Source organism: Notothenia coriiceps, unplaced genomic scaffold (assembly GCF_000735185.1).
Source record: "Notothenia coriiceps isolate Sejong01 unplaced genomic scaffold, NC01 NC01_scaffold00033837, whole genome shotgun sequence".
In the NCBI taxonomy this organism is placed as follows: Eukaryota; Metazoa; Chordata; class Actinopteri; order Perciformes; family Nototheniidae; genus Notothenia; species Notothenia coriiceps.
The window spans coordinates 138520-161382 of NW_011366538.1; the positions used below are offsets into that span (position 1 = coordinate 138520).

At 41.8% G+C, this 22863-nt stretch overlaps 1 protein-coding gene across 3 annotated transcripts in view; it reads right to left on the bottom strand.

Annotated features, from left to right (window-relative positions):
* The window catches only part of eng (endoglin), a 57994-nt gene extending 35910 nt beyond the window's left edge, over window positions 1-22084 (bottom strand). For 2 of the 3 annotated variants that reach the window (XM_010790173.1, XM_010790171.1), the window contains exons 1-2: window positions 21998-22084; window positions 20744-20919 (exon numbers count right to left, since the gene is read on the bottom strand). In XM_010790173.1, the coding sequence (XP_010788475.1) occupies window positions 20744-20801 (58 nt within the window). In that variant the 5' untranslated portion in view covers window positions 20802-20919; window positions 21998-22084. The remainder of the gene's footprint in view (window positions 1-20743; window positions 20920-21997) is intronic. The other variant, XM_010790172.1, reaches the window with a different exon arrangement.
* Between the last annotated feature and the right edge of the window lie 779 nt (window positions 22085-22863).

Genomic DNA, 22863 nt, shown 5'->3' on the forward strand with positions numbered 1-22863 from the left:
TTCTTATTATTCTCTAATATTTTAGTTATACGTATTCTTTTTTACATATCCTCAGAATATGGGTTAATTTATTGTTATATCTTATATTATTACTTTTCTGCTTCTGAAGTTCTATATTAATGAATTGTCTTATAGTGTATTTTTCTTTTTGAGGCATTTTTTAGGCCATTAGTTGATCCATGCACTGTGAGTTTGTTTGTGGTCTCCTCCTGCATACTGCTTTCACATAATTAGTTGTATGATTTAGTAAACATGTTTCTACTATCTGTAATGCCGTAATACAGGTTTCCCTGGAGCTCTGTATAACTACAACTCACAATAACATTTTTTAGACGTTTTTCCAATACAAAATTTCCTACTGTAAACATTCAAACAGAATCGATCAAAGCCCTGTTTGTCATGCTCTCCACCCACCTTAATAAGTTACAAAACACAAAAATCAACACATAAGATTGCCACACACCCTCCACTAACTATTTCCTATTGTTTGTATATCTTCGTACCATCACTTCCTCAAGAGTCCACACCTTTTCTCAGCACTGATCCAGGTCTCTTGATATTGCTAATGATGTTGAATGGGTACTTAAGACTGAGCCTTAGATATTCTTTAATGGTTGAGAGTTGGCAATAAGGCTTCTGCTATTGAAGTGGATAATTGATATGTTCTCTTCTGATCGACACGCTTACATTGAATTGCTTTTTCTGTGAAAAGTTGCAGCTGTTATGTTGATATTTATTCAGTAAGTTGTTTACCGATTCAATGTCTTTTCCATGTCTGTGCTTTATAGACTGCTGATATATGCAAAAGTTTCTAGTCCTTGATGGAGATATGTGTATACTTATCTGGAATTGTCATGGGTAGTGTCTTATTTTCGTTACTTTGGTCTGATTTGTTTCATGGTAGTTTCCAGCGTTCCTTCAGGTCCCTGGATGATTACACTTTGGCTTGTTCTGGTGATCCGTTAAGCTTGATGAGATTGTTGGCACGTTTGCAGTCCATGTTGATTGTATTTTTTGCTGTTTTCTCAGGAATCGGGCCTTTCTGGCGATCTCAGTATTTCTTTTAGTGAGGTGTTCATTCATATATAGATCCGAGCCCTTAAGCCGTCTTCCCTGTTTCAGAAGTTCAATTTTCTGTTTTCTGTTGGCAAACCTTATTATTATTGCCGGTTTATCAGTTTTATTTCTCCGTGGTAGCGGGTGACAGGCCTCGATGTTGTCGCTGTCAATCTCTATTCCCTTGGTGTTGAGGAAGGCCGTCACCTGTAGCTCCACAGATGTAGCATTCTCCTCGCTTGTGTCCCCTCCGGTCATCCTCGTCGCCGCCCGGGCGTATGAGCGGGGTTTCGTCTCCAGTCCAGTGATTATGATGTTGTTAATTCGGGTGTATTGTTCCAGCTCATCCACCCGATTTTCCAGCGAGAATATCGTCTTTTCTTTTTCTGAGTTTTCTAGCCTCAGGGCTTTAACTTCCTCCACCAGGCTCATAATTGCTATCTGTTGCTGTCTTACAACAGATACCTCCTCCATCAACATGTCTAACGATTGTTTAATGTCGTCAACCTCCTCAGCATGCGGTGGAATCTTTTTTGGTGGCATTGCGTTTGCAATATATGTTATCCTCAAAGAAACCAGTCTCCATTGAAAGAAACAGCAATTTGACCTTGCTCCTGCTAATAGAAATATACTTCATTCCGACTCAATAGAAACAAAACTCAAAACCACCTTGATCAGTCTTTCCATTGTTCCAACAATCACAATTGGTTGAAATAAACCAAATGCACTTTTGCAAGATTAATGTGAAAGGAATTAAGTAAGTAAGTACAACTTTATTTATATAGCACCCTTCTCAACACGAATGTACAAAGTGCTTTACAGTATTAAGTACACAATACACAATTCATAGTACAAGTATAAAATGTAGAATAAAAGGCATAAAACACAGCAGGTAAAACACAGAATAAAGCACCAAGGAAAAACAGCTACAAACGCACCTTTTCCGGCGCCCCAAAGGCCTGTCAGAACAGGTGAGTCTTTAGCTGCCCCTTAAAAATCTCTACTGAGGCAGAGGCTCTTAGTGTCTGGGGGAGTTCATTCCAAAGCCTTGGGGCCACCGCCTCAAAGGCACGGTCCCCCTTAGTTTTTAGCCTGGTTCGGGGCACCCTTAGGAGGCCTTGCTCAGAGGACCTCAGGACCTCAGGGCCCGGGTTGTGCTGTGAGGGTGGATAAGGTCGTTAATGTAGGCTGGGGCTTGGTCATGGACAGCTCTATATGTGAAAGCCAAGACCTTGAATTGGTTTCTGAGATGGACAGGGAGCCAGTGCAGGGCAGAAAGGATCGGAGTGATGCGGCATGTTTTTTGGGACCGAGTGAGCAATCTGGCTGCAGCATTTTGGACCTGTTGTAGCCGGTTTATTGATGTTTTATTGAGGCAGGGGAAAAGGGCATTGCAATAATCAAGCCAGGATGAAAGGAAGGCATGGATAGCCATCTCCATTTCTGCATTTGATAGAATCCCCCCCTGAGCCTGGCAGTGTTCCTGAGATGGAAAAAACAGGTACGGGTCAGGAGTTTGATGTGTTTGTCTAGTAGCATAGCCTGATCGAAGGTAACACCAAGGTTTTTTATGTTTGCCCTTATGTTACCACTAAATGAACCCAGGTGGCTTGCTACCTTAGAGGCAATGTTATCAGCCGCTAAAACCAATACTTCTGTTGTTGATGCATTGAGCTGTAGGAAGTTGCTTGACACCCACTCCTCGATTGCAGACAGACATGTAACCAGGGTGTTTAAGTTTTCCATTTTGGTGGGTTTGAAGGAGAAGTATAACTGGATATCATCTGCATAAAAATGATACGAGACACCCTTGAATTTGCTAATCAAGCGGCCTAATGGGAGCATATAAAGGGCAAAAAGAAGGGGGGCTAAAACAGAACCCTGTGGCAGGCCGCAGGATAGGGGAGCGCTGTATGATGAGAACGGGCCCACCGCCACGGAGAAACTTCTCCCACTGAGGTACGAGGCAAACCATTGGAGGCCTGACCCTGAGATGCCTGCCCACTCCCTGAGTCTATCTAGCATGATGGCGTGGTCCACTGTGTCTAACGCTGCACTCAGGTCCAACAACACCAGAGCCACGCAGTCACCTGCATCTGATGCCATCATAATGTCACTGGAGACCCTGAGAGCTGATTTTGTGGAGTGATGTTTTCTGAAACCTGATTGGAATTTGTCAAGGATGTTATTGTCATTCAGAAATGTATTGAGTTGATTAGCAATGACTTTTTCTAAAACTTTTGACACAAATGGGAGCTTTGAGATGGGCCTGTAATTATTCGGGAGGGAAGGACCTAGATTGGGTTTTTTGAGGAGGGGCTGAACAACCGCCTGTTTAAAAAATGATGGGACGGAGCCAGAGACAATGGAGATGTTTATAATGGTGGAGCGACACATGAAAAAACTTCTTTTAGCATGGATGTTGGTAAAGCATCCAGAGGGCTTGAAGAAGATTTCATAGCGCTCACTACAGTGGTCAGGTCGGCTATAGTGATGCAGGAGAAATGACTCAGCGTGGCCTGCCTCACTGGACAGAGGGGATAGGGATAGGGAAGGGGGGAGTGGGAGGGGGTGATGCTCGACCTCACATCAAGCTACCTTGTTTACAAAAAAAAGTGAGAAAACGATTGCAGTCGGCATTTGAAAAAATAGGAACTGGGGGGGTGGGGGGGTTTGCAATGGTATTTATGGTTTTAAATAGTACTATGCTGGGGTTGTGCTAGAGGAGATGAGGTTAGAAAAATAAGTAGCCAGGGCGTTTTCGACCAAATTGTTATAATCACAGAAAAGGTCCTTCAGATGGAGACGGTGTACCTGGAGGCTGTTATAAGTTCTCCTCAAAGCTACCAGACTCCATTTACAAGAAAGTCATTTTACCGAGTTGATTATCATAAAAGCCACTTCGTTTGAACTTGACAGAAGATTGCTCGTTTGAGCAATAAAAAAAAAGATGAAATAAGTATCTTGTATAAAAGAATGATCACAGGAACCGCCATCTACTGTTTTTACTCACACTGCTTTCTGAGTGAAACCAGAAAGACATTTTGGGTAACTACAAATTGAAAACTATTCGATGGGTTTTCTGTGGTAAAAAACCCTGAAACAGTCTAAATGTTGGAAAAAGGGTAATGACACCCTTCACCCCGCCTGCCAGTGCAAGCAATGTGGGCCACATGATTATTAATTATAATTATTATCATTTTACATGTCTCTTTGTCTTCATGTCACACTGCTGTACCCACGATCATGCACACAAGGCAAATACATAAACGCAGACAAGCCTTCGGGTGGGGGGGGAGCAGTGGCTTGTAGGTCAGAGCGGCAGAGACTGCGCAGTGCTGCTGCCCTCTGGGCTGAAGTACATCGATTTCTATTAAAGTGGCTGAACAGACAGTCTTATGGAGTAAATGGAGTGATTTTTCATCTGTTAAGACACAGTTTGTGAGCTGTAGGGTGTGAAGGAACCTCGACCTTCAACACACAATTGTAGACTCAAAGTCAGATGTATCTCTACACCTACAGTGAGAATCATGTATGCTATATATTTGCTTTGATTGGTTATTATCTAAAAACATTTAAATAACGTAATGTTTATATGTTTGTTGCTTGATGTAAGTAGCTGTCATTCATCACATAATCCATGTTTGCTAGCTCGGAATCTTCTGTGTTTGAATTTATGACAACATACTCTCTTCTATGCTGAAGCCAACACAAAGTGTATTTGTTCAATTTAAAATGAGTGCACTTTCAACTGTGTTGCCATACAATGATAACATACCTTTCACATTAATAACACAACAGATGTCTATATGAAACAGAATCAGTTGTAATGCTGTCCAGATTATGTTCAAGTTTCTCTAAATTGGTTTTCATACTGTTCTGAAAAGAATGGACAACAGTGGCTGACTATTGATTCTCGATAACCCTAAAATGTGCTCAATGAGGTATTTCTATAACAATTATTACATTTATTTTACAATTTGCATGAATGCAATTATGGTGTCTGTACGTAGTAAGTGAACTGTTCTGGTCAGATCACCCGAACTCTTTGGCTTCTTTAAGGGCATTCCAGAAAAGTGTAAACACAGCATTAAGTTTTAAAGTTGAAATGTTACAAAATATACACATCCAGCTCAATGGTTGTTCTGGTTGGCTGGTAGAGATGTCACATGTAACAATGTGAGCGTTAAAGATAACAGCAAAAGATAGTTTATGTGTTTGTTTAAAGGTTTGTTTACTAAAGGCTCTCAATGTCCTACAACAATATAGCAAATGCAAGCGACATAAATGAAGATAATGGAGCATTAATACTAATATATAAAGCCTACCATACCAACAATAATACCATACTAATTGATTTAAAAAATTGTATTACAAGAGTATGTTGGAAATGGACAATGGTATAAATAGGATAGTAAGTTCCATGCTTGTTACGGGGGATAAAAAAGCTAGGAACAATAGAACAACTTTTCAGATATTATCCCTAACAGGTGAGCAAAACGGAACAAAAATGAAGAAAATAGGAGAAAGAATAAGAGAGCAATGCCTCATAGCCAATATAATCTATCTCATATGCCCATTTCCTCTGACCAACAGACTGTCATCCAGTGTCTCTCCGTGGATATCCAGTTATGAAAGAGGTTATTTTGAAGCACCTCAGAGTGTACATAAAGACATCTGCTATCGATTGGTGAGGCCCCGTGCAGCCTGACATCCACTCTTAATGGAGCCTGCCTCCTGCTCTGCAACACAACAAATTGGGTTTAAACTATGTCTCCTGCCCCAGGTGTCACTCACTGTGCAGCAGCAGCAGCAGCATCCATCCAGCACCAACAGCAGCACGGTGATCTGAGCGTCCACCGCCTCTTAGTGAGAATTTATTAAAGGTATGGCTGAAAAAGGAGCTGAACCTTAAGTAGTGAGATGTCAAAGTGGACATGTTCTGCTCATTTTCAGGTTCATATTTGTATTTAGTGCCTCTACTGTGACATGTTTTAATGTTCAAAAAGCTCTTTATTTTTCTCATACTGCCTGTGCTGCAGCACCTCTTTTCACCCTCTATCAAGCCAGCCCATAGAAGCATGAGTGTTACATAGTGATGTAACTATGTTCCTGAAGTAAACAAAGGAGTCCAATGGAGGCGTTTCAGGCAAGGGGGGGAGTGTGAGGGAGCGAAACTCTCATTTAGCCTTTTAGACTTTACAAGGCAGGTTTATTTATATAGCACCTTTCAACACAAGGCAATTCAAAGTGCTTTACAAAATTGAAAGAAAAAAGTTACAGTGCAGTTTAAGATATGAATGTATCAATTAAAAGCAGCGGCAAAAAGAAAAGTCTTCAGCCTGGATTTAAAAGTAGTCAGAGTTGCAGCGGACCTGCAGGTTTCTGGGAGTTTGTTCCAGATATTTGGAGAATAATAACTGAACGCTGCTTTAGTTCTGACTCTGGGGACAGAAAGCTGACAGAAAGCTGACCCGTCCCTGAAGACCTGAGAGTTCTGGATGGATCATAATTTAGCAGTAGGTCAGAAATGTATTTTGGACCTAAACCATTCAATGCTTTATAAATGATGCTGGAGTGATCTGATCCACTTTCTTACTGTTAGTGAGGACTCGAGCAGCGGCGTTCTCGATTAGCTGCAGATCTTTTTGTGAGACCTGTGAAGACACCATTACAGTAGTCGAGTCTACTGAAGATAAAAGCATGGACAAGTTTTTCCAAATCCTGCTGTGACATTAGTCTTTTAATCCTACTGTAGATATGTTCTTTAGGTCAGTGGTTCCCAATCTGGGGGGCGCGGACCCCTTCTTGTGTACATATCATTTGTTTTACATATTGTAATGCAATACATGATTGTCGCTAAAAGCCTTGTCTCTACATTACAATAAAATATAGAAATTAATGGATTAATTAAAATTAAAATTCAAAAAATTCTTCCTGATACTACCTCCGATTCGCGCCAACATTGAACGTTACTGTGTCAGCTTTCATAATAATAACAGTTTGCTGCGCTTTGCTAAGCTAGCGATCACGACTTCATAAGATGAAAGTGAATATTTTTGTTCTAAAAAGTGTCTGAAAAACGGTAAAGGACGATGACGCTCATCTCGGCATCAAAAAGAAAAAGGAGGGACCTACCCCTAGAGAGCTATCTTACAAGCTTCGGTTTTCATCGAGGGAACAGACCACAGACAGCCCAGAGTGTCGTGATAGATGCAGAAAGAAGCTAAGCCAAGCGAAAGATTCGAAAGCCGCAGCAAAATGGAGGAAGACACACAGAGTGATCCATGCCACCCAGAACAGTTCGGACAGCGTGATGCGACGTATTTCATAAAGAAACAACACCTTGCAAGGCAAAACAAGTCAATGGATAATTAGAACAGCGTTTTGTTAGGGCTGGCAGCGATGCACAGAAGCCACCGAGGCCTGTTGAGATAGTGGGCATCGTTTAAATAGCAGAAGGGCACTAAAGAAATCCGCAGACTAACATTGGGCGAGCAGACTCATTTAAGCCAGCTTGCATTCTAAGATGGTTGAGAAACATGATGGCGACCCGCAGAGATGGCGGTAGTAAAGATTAAGAAACTGTATACCGTACTGTCAAAAGTACTAATCAGCGGTGAAAGACAGAGAATTGAAAAGATGGTGCAAGTAATCCTGCGAGCTGCATGCTGCCTCAAATAACTGGAATATAGGGGCCATTTGCCATAGCAACTTGATGAAACTACAACACTGTAGCATGTACGAGGTGCTGTGACTGATCGTTTCATGCGGCAGATATATCGATCGGGAAGGATTATGAAGGCAGCGACATTTATTATTTATACAGCAACCTTAGATCTCCTACTTACCACTGACCATGATCCCCGGGGGATGAGTGACATTTGTTACTGCAGTGATTGCTACCTCATCATGGTTACCCACCAATCTTTCCTATGAGTAATTTTTATTTTCGATGTTAAGTGCAGACTGGAGCTAGATTAAAATGATGGATGCTAAACAAGGATTGTATACAGTCACGCTTGGAAGAAGAGCACGGCCCCACACCTCTGTCAGCACATACTCACTCAGATATCACTGTGAGTAGCACTCGCCCAGTGACAATCTGGCCAGCAAGAAACCGTGTTCAGAAGAACCCTCAAGAGAAAACACTCTCAACTGTGTTCACAACTAGTCCCATTTCTCACAAGGTCGCCCCACCATATCAAGACGATACGTTGGGTGCGAGGATGAAGCGCCACATAGCACCCTCCACTCACACATCACCTGAACACACACCCAGAGGTGCGCTGGCCTCACGCGGCCGAGTGCTGGCACGCTTTGTAGAACTGAAGGAAAAAATGAAAGAGTTCTAAACTCGTACCGCGCACTGGTCAGAGCAAAGTGACTGATCATTCTGGATAAAACAGCAATACTGGCGCATGCTTCGGTCTCTAAAATGCAAACGAAACAAAGCCATACGTGCGAGGTAGAGTGGAGTTCTCACATCTCACAATGTATAAAAAGAGTGCCGCTTCACAGAAGATAAATAGGGAGTAGCACGGATCGCGCAGAACATGGAGAGAGGGGGAGCTTGCACGTTTTCAAACAACCTACTGCTGAAACGATGACGCATAAACAATCCTGAACGGTGCCTGTATCTGTACGTAGTATCTGCAAGTTCATTTTCGTCCTACTCATAAATGAACGGGAGGACACGTGCACAACAGAAATAGCAATCTAGGATATTCGACATGACATAGAACGAGGTAGTCTCCAAGGAAGTAGTGGGTTTTCATAGACCCTCTCCTGGCGTTTTATATTTCATGCCAATTGATGTTATAGTTGGGAGATCTTGCTAGGAATACCTGGATTGAGCTGAAGATGAGCTCACGACATCCAAGCTGACTCGCGCCTAATCATGATAATACTTCCAGAAAACGGGATTTTAAAAGTTTTGGATTGTCAAAGGACCAAGCTCGCGTCCAAATGCTACCGTGCATGCCCCAGACCAGGGATTTACTCCCCTTCAGTACGACATATCTAATCAGAACAGCCTTCAGCGCACTTGTTGCCATCAAAACAAAGCACGCAAACACTGACGTTCACAACGAATTTAAGACTGGCTTCTCACATTACATCCGGACAATTCCATCCCTAGCTGCGGGCGTGCAAGCCACAAGGTCACATTAATGAACCTACCTGAACCTTCGTCTTCTCTCCTGCTACCTGTTTCCATGGCAGACAAACATTTGATTTACCGCTGCCTTATATGCCGACGTTTCCGTCTCTTTTTGTTATATATAACAGGCCCTATGCACCATATTACAATTTTTTTATTGACATATGTCTATTCTTTTCTTTTGAAGTGTCCTGTTCTTCGACATTTTGAAATAAATATGTGCATACATTTGCAAGTTTAGTAGCTAATAAAAGCATACAAAGACAGAAATGTATCATCTTTTTCTTTAATGAAATGTTTCTTCTGCGCGTACAGTGGGTCGGTTTCAGTTTGTTGTTACACAGTGCTCCGATCAGATAGGTCTCTCTCATTTTGTAGAGTTATTTACGATTTTTTGAATCGACCACATAACACAAAGACTTGGCATGCCTCAGCCAAATCCGGTCATAGCTGTATGAACGAAATTAAGGGACGTCGCCGCAAAGGGAAACAATCACAAAAGGGATTCAATGTTAACAACAACATGATCAAAGTATGCCGGATTTTGGGGGAGTGTTTATTCGATCAAAATATCGTAATAATCTACAAAATGCGAGGAAGACCCGTATCTGATCGCGGCAACTGTGGACAAACTGAAACCGACACTTTACGCGGGCAGAAGAAACATTTCTATTAAAGAAAAAAATGTACTTTCTGTCTTTGTATGCTTTTATTCAGGACTCTAACTGAAAATGTATGGCTCATATTTATTTCAAGTCAACGAACAGCACTTCAAAGAAGACTAATGTTAATAAAACAATTGTAATATGCGCTCGGGGATACGGCCTGTATAAAAAAAAAAGAAAAACTGGCATATTAACGCAGGAAATCAAATGTTTGTCTAGAGACATGGAACACGGTAGGGCAGAGAGAAGACGAGGTTTCAAGTAGGTTCATGTAATGTGAACTTGGCTTGCACCCCGCAGCTAGGGAATGAACTGTTCCGGTGTAATGTGAAGTGAGCAGCACAGTCTAAATTCGTCTGATTGAACGTACATGTGTTGCGTGCTTTTGTTTTGATGGCAACAATGGCGGCCTGAGGCTGTTTATCTGATAGATATGTCGTACTGAATGGAGTATAAATCCTGGTCGTGGCCATCGCAGTGGTGAGCTTGGGGCGAGGCTTGGTCATTTGGAGCAATCCAAGAAGCTTTTAAAATCCTTTTCCTGGAAGTATTTCTTTGACAGGAGTCAGCTTGGATGTCGGGAGGCTCATCTTCGCAATCCAGGTATTCCACATCCTTCAAACTTTGGCAATAAAGGGATCTAAAACCCCAATTCCTTGGAAGACATAACTCGTCTATGTCAGCGAACCGTGATTGCAATTTCCGTTTGCAGTTGGGCGTTCAAATGGGCGGATAGAACTTGCGACCGTACAGAGCACAGGCACCGTTTCAGGATTGTTTGCATTGTTGCACAAGTATGGAAACCTGTTGCAGCTCCCCCTCTCCATTTTCCGACCCTGTACTCCACAAATGCATCGGAGCGCCTCTTTACATCTGGAGAATGTGGACTCCACGCCTTGGACAGATGCTTTGTTTGTGTTCATTTAGGACCGAAAATGTGCGGCCAGGTATTCTGTTTTATCCAGAAGTGACTCAGTCCCACTGGTCTGACAGTGGCGCGGTTACGAGTGTAGAAGACTCTTTCATTTTTTCCCTTCGTTCTAGCAAAGCTGGCCAGACTCGGCCGCGTGAGAGCGCAGCGGTCAGCTCGGTGATGCAGGAGGAGGGTATGCGTGCGCTCATCCTCCACAAGACGCTTGTGGTGGGGGCGACCTTTGATGAAATTGACTATTTCACACAGTTGAGACGTGTTTCGCTGAGGTCTTTCTGACAGTTTCTTGGGGCTGCGCAAGGGCCGTGCGATTATGAAAAAAAAAAACAAACACAAGTGAAAATATTGGTGCAGTGTGGGGGCCCCTTTTCTTTGCAAGCGACTGTTTAACATCCGCTTGTTTTTCCCCATCATTGAGGCAGCTCCGTCTGTGCAACATGCCTAAATTATCATAGGATCATAGATTGTGGGTGAGAAGTACGAAGAATCCACTGCACGGTAAAATGTCCTCACCCCGGGTGGTAGTGGCTAGGGCCTAGAGGTGAGCTCGAGCATAATATGTCCCCTGCTTGCAAATCTTCCCGCATCCGAATAATTGGGCGCATAAACGATGCAAGCACAGCCTCGTCTGCTACAGTTGTTGGTTTCATCAAGTTGGTATGGGCGAATGGCCCCTTCCAAGTTTGTTGAGCAGCTGCAGCTCGCATTAGCTGGCGATCTTGTCAATTCTGTCTTTGCAACCGTATGTTTGACAGTGTAGCAGTTTTTACTCTCTCCGGCCACCTGGCGGGCCCGCACCAGTTTCTCAACGCTTCTTAAATGGGCAGGAATGGCTTAATGACCTGCTCGCCCAATGTTGTGCGGATTTCTTTGCCTTTGCTATTAAAAAGTGGCAGGGCATTCAAGAAGGCAGCCCTCGGTGGGCCTTACTGTGCACGCGCGAGACCTAAAGAAACGCTGTTCTATATCGCATTGACTTGTTTGGCTTGCAAGGTGTGTTTCTTTATGAAAAAGTCGCCGATCAGCGGGGCCCGACTGTTTGCTGGGTGCATGAATCTGTTGGTGTCTCTTCATTTTGGGGCTGGGTTTACATGGCTTTCGTTGGCCTAGCTCTTTGCCTTGCATATCACACATCTGGGCCCCGGGTTTGTCTGTTCCCTCGATGAAAACCTGAAGTTACAGATGCTCTCTAGGTAACGGTCCTCATTTTTTTTTGATTGCAGATGAGGGCTGTCATTCGCTTTACGTTTTGCAGAGCCAATTTTAGACAAAAATATTCACCTATGAAGTCGGTCGGGTCTAGGCTAGGCAAGCGGAAGCAAATCTGTTATTATCATAGAAAAGCTGACAGGGCAGTAAGCGTGCATGTTGGCGCGATCGGAGGAGTATGCAGAAGAATTTTTTGAATTTTTATTTTAATTAATCCATTAATTTCTATATTTTATTGTAATGTAGAGACAAGGCTTTTAGCGACAATCATGTATTGCATTACAATATGTAAAACAAATGATATGTACACAAGAAGGGGTCCGCGCCCCCCAGATTGGGAACCACTGACCTAAAGAACATATCTACAGTAGGATTAAAAGACTAATGTCACAGCAGGATTTGGAAAAACTTGTCCATGCTTTTATCTTCAGTAGACTCGACTACTGTAATGGTGTCTTCACAGGTCTCACAAAAAGATCTGCAGCTAATCGAGAACGCCGCTGCTCGAGTCCTCACTAACAGTAAGAAAGTGGATCAGATCACTCCAGCATCATTTATAAAGCATTGAATGGTTTAGGTCCAAAATACATTTCTGACCTACTGCTAAATTATGATCCATCCAGAACTCTCAGGTCTTCAGGGACGGGTCAGCTTTCTGTCAGCTTTCTGTCCCCAGAGTCAGAACTAAAGCAGCGTTCAGTTATTATTCTCCAAATATCTGGAACAAACTCCCAGAAACCTGCAGGTCCGCTGCAACTCTGACTACTTTTAAATCCAGGCTGAAGACTTTTCTTTTTGCCGCTGCTTTTAATTGATACATTCATATCTTAAACTGCACTGTAACTTTTTTCTTTCAATTTTGTAAAGCACTTTGAATTGCCTTGTGTTGAAAGGTGCTATATAAATAAACCTGCCTTGTAAAGTCTAAAAGGCTAAATGAGAGTTTCGCTCCCTCACACTCCCCCCCTTGCCTGAAACGCCTCCATTGGACTCCTTTGTTTACTTCAGGAACATAGTTACATCACTATGTAACACTCATGCTTCTATGGGCTGGCTTGATAGAGGGTGAAAAGAGGTGCTGCAGCACAGGCAGTATGAGAAAAATAAAGAGCTTTTTGAACATTAAAACATGTCACAGTAGAGGCACTAAATACAAATATGAACCTGAAAATGAGCAGAACATAACATGTCAACTTTGACTCTCCAGCAAATAGCTTAAAAGAGTTCAGCCTCCTTTTTCAGGCACATACTTTAATAAATTCTCACTAAGAGGCGGTGGAACCAGATCAGCCGTGCTGCTGTTGGTGCTGGATGGATGCTGGGGTGGCTGGGCTGGCTGGGGCTGCACAGTGAGTGAGCAGCCTGGGCAGGAGACATAGTTCAAAACCCAATTGTTTGTGTTGAAGAGCAGGAGGCAAGCTGCCATTAGAGTGGAATGTGCAGGCTGGAACGGGGCGCTCACCAGATCGATAGCAGATTGTTCTTTATGTAGGGCACCCTGAGGTGGCTTGCAAAAATAACCTCTTTCATAACTGGATAATACCACCGGAGAGACACTGGATGAAGTCTGTTGGTCAAGAGGAAATGGGCATATGAGGAGTAGATTATATTGGCTATGAGGCATGCTCTCTTATTCTTTCTCTATTTTGCTTCCATTTTGTTCCGTTTGCTGCCACGCTGTTAGGGATAGATATCATGAAAAGTTGTTCTATTGTTTCCTAGGCNGAATGTTGTAAGCCTGGCTATGTTTTTCAGGTGATAGTATGCTGATTTAGTAATTGTGTTGATATGGGATAAGAAATTGAGGTCAGGGTGCAGAACTACGCCTACATTTCTCTCCTTTTCCGATGTATTTAGCAGTAGGGCTTCTAGTTTAGCGCTTACTTCAGCCCGTTCCTCCCTTTAGGCACCAAAGATAATTGTCTCTGTTTTGTTTTTGTTTAAAGGTGGGGTAGGTAAGTTTCAGAAACCGGCTCGAGATACACTTTTTGTTATATTCCATGGAATGCTCTTAACATCCCGATAGCAATGAATATCTGAAGTGCTTTGACAAAAAAATCCATAAAAAAATGTCATCTGTGGAACCTGTAATACTGTAAAAACTACAACCAATCCGTTTAGCCGGCCCGGCTAAACGGATTGGATTGCCGCCCTGTCTGTCAGCCTTCCATCTCGTGCACGCACAAATGTATCTCGTGCCCTCATTGGGGGTGCCGTCATTGGGCGTGCATTGCAGCAGTACTTCAATGACTCGCCAGCAACAGCCGGCCACTTTCACCATGGCAGAGTTAGGTTCAACATCATCTACTGGTCGCAAAAGATCTCCAAAATCCCCAAGGCCACTTTAACTCCGGAGCTTCGGGGACAGAGCCTTCTCTGTGGCAGCCCCGAAGCTCTGAAACTCCCTCCCCCAAGACCTCCGCGAGTCTGATTCCCTCACCCTGTTCCAGTCCCGTCTCAAAACCCACCTCTTCAACTCTGCTTATCCTTAAACCCGCCCCTCCCCCCTCTGAACCAACATCCTCCTGACTGCTTTTCTGTTTTTGTTTTGTTTTTGTTTGTGTTTTGTTTGTGTTTTGTTCTTGTTTTGTTTGTCGACCTTACTCGTAATGTAAAGCGTCTTTGGGTCTAGAAAAGCGCTATATAAATCCCATTTATTATTATTATTATTACTTTTCAAATCCGAGCGTTTCTTTGAGAACAAAGTGTGTTCTCTGAAGGATAATGCCATGTACTTATGGAATACAATTACATTAATATGCTCTAAAAGGCTATTTTGGGTTTTTTGAAAATGTCATTCTCTAAAGGCCTAGAGAAAAGTTCTTCCAACACATGTCATGAAGCATTTGAGCTGACATTTTAGCTGAGAACATTTTCTGAGAACATTTACTTCATAGCTTTTCTGTCAGGGAAAGATTAAGGAGCTGAATCTGCCCAGCATAGTCTCCTCATTAATTAAAGTCACTGGTGAATAAAGTTTCATTGGAATAAAAACACACAGTTTGATATAAAATACTTTCTTGTTCTGCCAGGATGCCCTTCCTACTTTGGGAACCTTTGACCCTCTAAGTCATAGGTGAGTTAGCCGATTCAATAGTTTTCCCTCCAAATTCAGTCCAGGTACATTTCCTGTGTTTGTGCAGACCCTGGGGTTGACCCTGGGTAGACAGACGTAGAGATTAGAGTACATAATGCCAGGCCTTATCTGCGCAGACAGCAGGCATGTTGATATGAGCATAAGTGGTCGCCATGCTGACGAGGCGTTTATCTTGCCCACTACTAATGAGCCATTCAGCGCTCATGCAACTGCATAATGAAAAGCAGTGGGATGCCGAGCACAAGACCTTGTAGTCACACAGTGATGATGTCCAATTAAGAGATACAGCAAAAAGCTATTATTATCTATAATGATCACGATTCTACATTTAAAATATGTGTCTTACCTCTAAGAATTATTGAGAAGGAGGTATGACTATTTAAGCAATGCCATTTATATCAAGAGGGTCTTTATTCAGATACATAAGGTAAAGACCAGACACTATAAAAAAGGTAAAAACGGGTTAAGTCCACTGTTTAACACAATTTAGAGAAACTAAATATATATATGATATATGTTTGTGATGATGAATTGCGAAGAGGTAAGAGGGAAGATAACAAAAAAAAAACAGATGTATTGTTTTAAATGAAAACAGAAGAGGTTCCAACACTGGAACAAATGGCCCCTTGGCATCTTCTATCATTGTCACTTAAAACCAAAAAAATGCCATTCATCTGTATTTATTTATTTATTTTAGCCTACGACTAATGTCATTACTTATGTGCAACGCTGCAGCTAGAACCATCTTGATCAAAGTCAAGTGTTAGCCGGTGAGAATGATGTGGGAACAAACAGCAGAGAGCAACATGGTGTAAGCGAGGCTCCCTCACACTGCATTCTGTTTTCAAACAGAGGAAAAGCAAGGCAGTCAGAAATGGATTGTTATTTGGGAGGGGCATAACATTGAAGGAGATTGAAATCGGTCTGAGGCAGCGACAAGTGGTCGCGTCTCCCTGCCACCCAGTCTGACTGCAGGCAGAGCTGGCTCACTACAGTAAAACAGGGGAAGTGGACTGTTTTGACTCAACGCCATTTTTAACATGACGTGTTTTTCCTTTTTTGGCTCCCAGCTTATTCTTCTACAGCCTGCTTTCCGAGAAACCTTTTATTCTTAAATCACTGACACCCTATTTCCGTTAAATAACAAATGTTTTCCTTTTAAATGTATTATTCTTAATCTTTAGTGTCACTCAGTGTTTTATTTTCATTTTCATTTTCTGACTTTGAGTCTCCATAACTCAGTATTTATCTCGGTCTGGTCCTTTTTGATTATTTGTGTTTTTTAATCCCCTATTTTCTTTCATTTTCCCCACATCTTCCCTCTGAACCACTTATCTGCTATTTGACACTCAGATAAATGTGACCCCCCACTCCCCTACTGTCTCCATGACTCAGTCTTTATGAATTATGTTATCTCTGTTTGTTTGTTTGTTTGTTTGTTTGTCTGTCTGTCTGTCTGTCTCGCTCCCTTTCCCCCTTTATGAATCATTTTCAGAGGGCCTCCCCTCCTTCTCCCGTGGCTTGCTAATCACTTTTGTGCTTTTCCTTCAGCCCATAGAGGGAGACTCTGGGGTAGGCACAAATGCAGCAGGAGGTTCGCTGGTTAACATGCTTGATGCCTGGCTCCTGCTGGGAAACTTGTTGCAGAACGGGGATTATTCAACACTACTTCCCCACCAGGAAACACCAGGCACATAATGGATAAAATCACTAAATACAAAGACTTCAGTCAGACGCATAGATAATTGTTTATGTCCGAATGCTTCAGCCGGCCAAAGTGGTGGAGGTTTTTGTATAAGCAATTATGAAGTGGTCTATTAATAAAAAAGAACTCCCATTTAATAAGCAACCAGGCAGGGAAAATGTAAAAGCTCCCATGTTTGATGTACTTGCAAAAGGTCCAACAGCCTAGTAATGCCAGCTAGGGAAAACACATAAATGCTTATAGGATAAGTTATAGGATTCAAAAGCCTCATAAAAAGGAAAACTTCATACAAGAGGATCAGTATATATTTAAAGCAAGAGATAAAAAACACTGTTGAGTTGTATTATGGGAAATGTTGCAATTTTTGTGGCAGTTGAACCATGAACACAAACTAAAAGTCAGTATATCATGGCTTCTGCTGCTCCAGTCTTGACACTTTTTTAAATGTTCCTCCAGATAAATGAATGAAAAAAACGGAATCACCACAGTAACTCTCTAAAGGTTTGTAAACATGTGTTTATAGGTACATTTTCTACTTTGCCCGTTCGCCAAATTAAATACATTTACTTTTCAAAAACAGTTGCAAGAAAATTGCAAGTACCTGGTAGCAGTGCACAAACAAACTGAAATATAATAAGATGAACCAAAGAGTAACATCCAACAGTAAATGAAAACAGGCAATAAAGTGTGAAATCTTTGGAGAAATGGTAAGCATTTAGCATGTTTTATTAATAAAGAAAGGACTCTGACCAAAACATAGAGGGGGAATTCATTCAGCTATTGCAAAGGCATCGACGCCTGTATGATGTTGGCACAAATAAATACCCCAGTATAACTGGAGGGATTTAGATGAATTGTGGCACCACATGCACTCAGAGATAAACCCATAGGCCGGACCATGTTAGGCCTTCAAAACAAACAGCAAAATATTAAACACAATTAACCTCACAGGGAGGCAGTGCAGTGAAGCTCAGACCAGCGTGATGTTGTCTGTTTTATTGGAGCCTGACAGAAGCCTGTCCACAGATTATGGATAAGCTGCAGACAAGAAAGAGAGGCCTGAATGATCCCAGCATATAGGGAGTTTTAATAATGAAGGTGTGAGGTGAAAGCAAGGTTGGTCTTCTCTGGGTTTGAGAGAGATATATAAGCAGCGGGTGATTTTAAAAGTAATCGGAGCAGATGAAAACAGGAGGAGTACCGTCGAAATTAGGATATCGCTGAAGAAAAATTTGATAATTGGTCAGATAGTTCAGGAGATAGTTTATCTGGGGCTGCAGCAGTACTGTTATTCCCATTATTTGGTATTAGGACCACTAAACTACATTTCAAATTAATCAAACTTTCACTATCACTAACAAACTATTGCCGACATAGTGTTAAAATTGCAAAACACCAATTTCCCTTAAATGGTCAGTCATTAGCATTCGTCTAAAAATGCATGACAACAGAACTCAGACCAGGGGGGTACACTAAGAAAGTATTAAAGTTGGTAGTTTCAGGAACTGGAGAGTACATCTGGTGTCAGACCTAGACTTAGACATTATCCGTTGGCTTTACTGGGTCACTTGGCAAGGTTATGCATCTATATAATTTGGTTTACAGTTGATATGACCAAGAAATGATTGGGTAACTTAAACTGTGAATGCAATAGCTGCTGCACATTACAACCAGTCTTCAGACAAACAAGCTTGATATTAAGGAGCTGAAAGAGAGTTAAACATATAAAATGTTAGTGAAAGCAAAATTGAGCTCAAGTAATATTCCATATCCAATCGCCTGCAACTGACCCGGAGTGTCTTGGGATTTGTTGCAGGCTGCAGACTACTTCTTCAGAGGGATGTGTGTATCTGCTCCAGAGGGATGTGTGTATCTGCTCCCATATTGACTTGCAGCTGTAGTGGATGCTATTACACAGACCTCAATTCCCAGTAAATATTGCTGTATAGTTGCGGATTTGTTTTGCTTTGCTTTGCTCAGTCGAGGAATGTGCCAATTTGATTCAGTATGGAATATACTTTGGGTCTTTGAGTCACACCTGATGTTCTCGCTTCATTTATTCAACAACAACATACCAATAAGCCTAGGGGACAATGTCGGAGAAAATGACAAATCAATAAGACAATACTGGACTATATAATGAGCAATAAACAACGCCTGAGATATAGGAACTCAACGTGTCATACTAATGTTTTTATTAAAGCTTCAACATTCAGCACACGGGGTCAGTGTACCCTTCTGTCTGAGAACAGCGTCACAGCTCCCTCTGGGACTTCTCCTCAAGCTGCTGTAGCCCAAAAAATAAGAGGAGAGAGATAAAAATTGTAGGAAACTCTTTCAAGAGAGAAATAAAATGTTAGGGATTTGGGGACAATTTGTCACAGAGGCAATTAAGGCTGGGCTAAACAGCTCCTCACAGACTCCACCAGCAGACAGATCCCCCGTGGTGTGAGCTACAAGGGGTCAACTCTACGCAGGTCTTCCAGTTGGCCATAAAAATACCTCTGTATCCCTGCCACCGGCACCCCTGCCGAGGGGGTGTTTAGCACTTGTGGCAATACTGTGATTTGTCATACAGTCGGTCAGCTCTGAGGGCAGATTCAGCAAACAGGCTTGTTTTCCTGGCACATAATCTTGACAGTGATGTATGCTGCCAGGGCCAATTTGCCTTATTTAAAAAGCAAGTTGGAAATGGCAGTTTATTTTTGCTGGTGTATGATTACAGATACAGAGCGTGAAAAAAGGTCATTGAGCGCTGAACTCTCTGTTTCACCTTCAAGTCCATCACTGAAAAGTTCATGTGGACAACCTCATTTTCTGACAGTTTCAAACTATATTGCATTACATGAGCCTGAGGGGGGTTGTATTGTACATGTACAATCAGCTATTAAAAAGCATCTTGTAATAGCGTTTAGTAGTTTTAACATGTCAACGACAGTTTAGTCCAACATTTTTCAGAAAAGTACTACTACCAGATTCATACGGATGAAAATACCAGTAAATGTCTTATAGATTTAAAACTGTATATCTAACGGGAAATAAATATATATTCATAACTAAAACAAACTGCACTTTGACATTGTCTTTTTTTATACCAGATCTGTACATTTGGAACTGATATTGAATCACAAAATGAAATAATAAATCTAATACAAATAAATAAACCAGCATTGTTTTATTAATTGAAAGCCAGGTGGCCACTGAAACGCCAGATTGCCGTAGGGAAGAGAGAACCAAACATCCCGAAGCAGCTCTGCAGAGCGCTGGCGTAAGGCTGGATTATGGCCGGAGGGCACATGGAGGGTTTCAGATCCCTTTGCCACCTTGTAGGGATTACATGTTTGAATTTGATATGGGCAGCCACAGGCAACCAGTGGAGGTAGTGTTAGAGGGAGGCCAACTGAGGAGGATCACATAGAATCCAAAATCACCCCACATGTTTGCTTTCTTCTTGTGCCTGTGCGGTCTTACAATAAAATATTCTTTCTTCACTTAAACCTGAACAACGACACAAACAAGTGCAGTGATGACAGTGGTTCAATAGTTGAAATGATACTGTTTGGAGTTACATATCTTTTAAATGTAGCTATTGTGTAATACTTTAGACTATACTACATGATCTCTTAGTTATTGTAAGGAAAAAATCATCATTCAAGCCCAAACTTCACTAGTACTATGTTGCACACGACCTCCCTCTACACCACTAACAGCATTGCAAACCCTTTTCTCTTCAGAAACACAGCAGAGGATAATTATATTACATTAGAATTTTTGTTGACCGAAAATAAGCCTTGGAGACTCCAAATACAGTGGCCTAATGTCTAAGTTTATAGACTATTCAAAAAGAGTATGTTAGCAGGAAACCCAGTTACACAACAGCTGAGCACTGAAAACACTGAATATCATTTGGTACACTTACCAGAGGCTGCAGCAGAGATGCACAGAAGCAGGGCAAACAGCACCACGTGACCCTCCATCTCTGTTTAGTTTAAGTTGGAGCTGTTGGTAGAAGCGGAGTCTCTGGGGTGTGAAGATGCTCGAGCAGAGGTTGAAGTGTCCTTGTCTGCAGAGGCAGAGCAGAAGTGACAGTGTCAGCTGTGGAGCAGACAATACCAAGCGTTAAAATGTGAAAAGGTGGAGAAAAAAAAGCCGGGAATCAATAAGGAAATGTGATGGTTGATAAGGATGTGACAAACTGCCAATCTCATACTCCGCATACAATATTAAAATACAAGGATTGTATGCAAATCTGTATTCTGTTGTTCAAAACTGCCATGAAAAGGATAAAACACACATGCTGATAAACCATTTTTGTGGTCATAAGTATTGCTGGCTGAACATGAACATTTAAAGTGCAGTTTACCACATCTAATAGAATATGTGATTTATTGCCAGCTCCATAGAACAACATGATTGAGAACACAAAGGGCATTAGTCATTACATTTACACAACCTATTCATTACTGACAGTAAGGGAAATGATGCTCAAATGTCTTAAATTCCTCCAGTGGGATGATAGGATTTTCCTCCTGAGACAATATTTCTGTCCGCCTTCCTGGTGCACAATGAGGGTCTGAACCTAGGGTTATCTGGTGGTCACTCACTTCTGGTCAACCCCGTTTCAGGAAGCAACCCTGCATCGCTTTCTTTAAATAATATCACAATGCCTAGATCAGATAAGAGGGGAGACTGCTCTGGTTATATGATTCATATAGAGGGAAAGGAAGAGCCTGTGTAAACTGTTTATGTAATTCCAAAGGAAAATGGTCACGTTATTTCCCCGCACTACTTTTGGCCAAACTGAGGTCTTAAACTAGCAACTTTATCACTAAAACTGTACTTAAAAATCAATAAAGTAGGTTTTGTTGGCGAAACAAGCAATTGAATCCACAACTTAACTCATGATAATGGAATTAATAATGCAAAACAGAAAGGTAAATATTCCAAATATACGACTATCAGCGTTTTTGGACATAACTCCGTGTTTTCAAAACTATAAACCGTAATGTGAGCTAATCATTTCAAAACAGATTTAACAGGGGCTGGTCGAGGATTGAGGAAAGAGCATGGCTAAATTGCTGCTCTCTATCCTATCAGGGAAAGAACATAGAATTTATAGACGTAGACTTCACATCCCCGTGGAAATACGAAAGTTATGAATCACAAAACTTACTTTTTAGGCAGGGTGGCTGTCTTGAATTAGGTATGCTTTATAATCCACGCGCGAGGATGTGGCCAATGTAACGATGTCAGGACTTTCCAAACTTTGTGAGCTGCGGGGCGGTGCACAATGACTTTTGTAGCCCTCCCACCGGTCTTTTTTTCCCTTGTCCTAGTAAGTGCTGCCCTATGGTGCTCCCCCTCCCTGACATTGCATTCTTTTATGTAGTCAACACAGCAGTATATTAAAAACTGGTGTTAATATAACCAATTTTGCAGAGGAGGGTAAAGTACTCTCAGATCTTGTAGTACTCAAGTAAAAGTAGAAGAACAAGAGTGTAGGAATACTCTTGTCCTGCAATCAAAATGTTACTCAAGTAAAAGTAGAAAAGTATTAGCATCAAAATGTACTTAAAGTAGACTACCAAAAGTAAAAGTAAGCTACTTATCATGCAGATCAGTCCATTTCAGAATAATATATATCATATGTTTTGATTATAAATATTGATACATCAAAGCTGGTAAAGGTGGAACTAGTTGTAATTACTTTGCATACTGTAGGCAGGGCCGGCCCTAGACTTTTGGGGGCCCTAAGCGAGCTTTGGTTTGGGGGCCCCCCTCACTCTAGCGTGTTCTCACTTCACACAACACGGAACCAACCTTTGTCTTATGACGTTAGTATAAGCACACATATTATATAAATAAGCATGTAAACACCGTGGACCTAACCTCCTCTAGGGGGGTCCGGGGGCATGGCCCCCCGGGAAGATTTTTTTTTAAATATTGAAGTCAAAAGGATCAATCTGGTGCACTTTGAGAGCAAAATTAAGAGATCTATGGATACATCTCTCAACACCCATATGAAACAGAACAAATAAA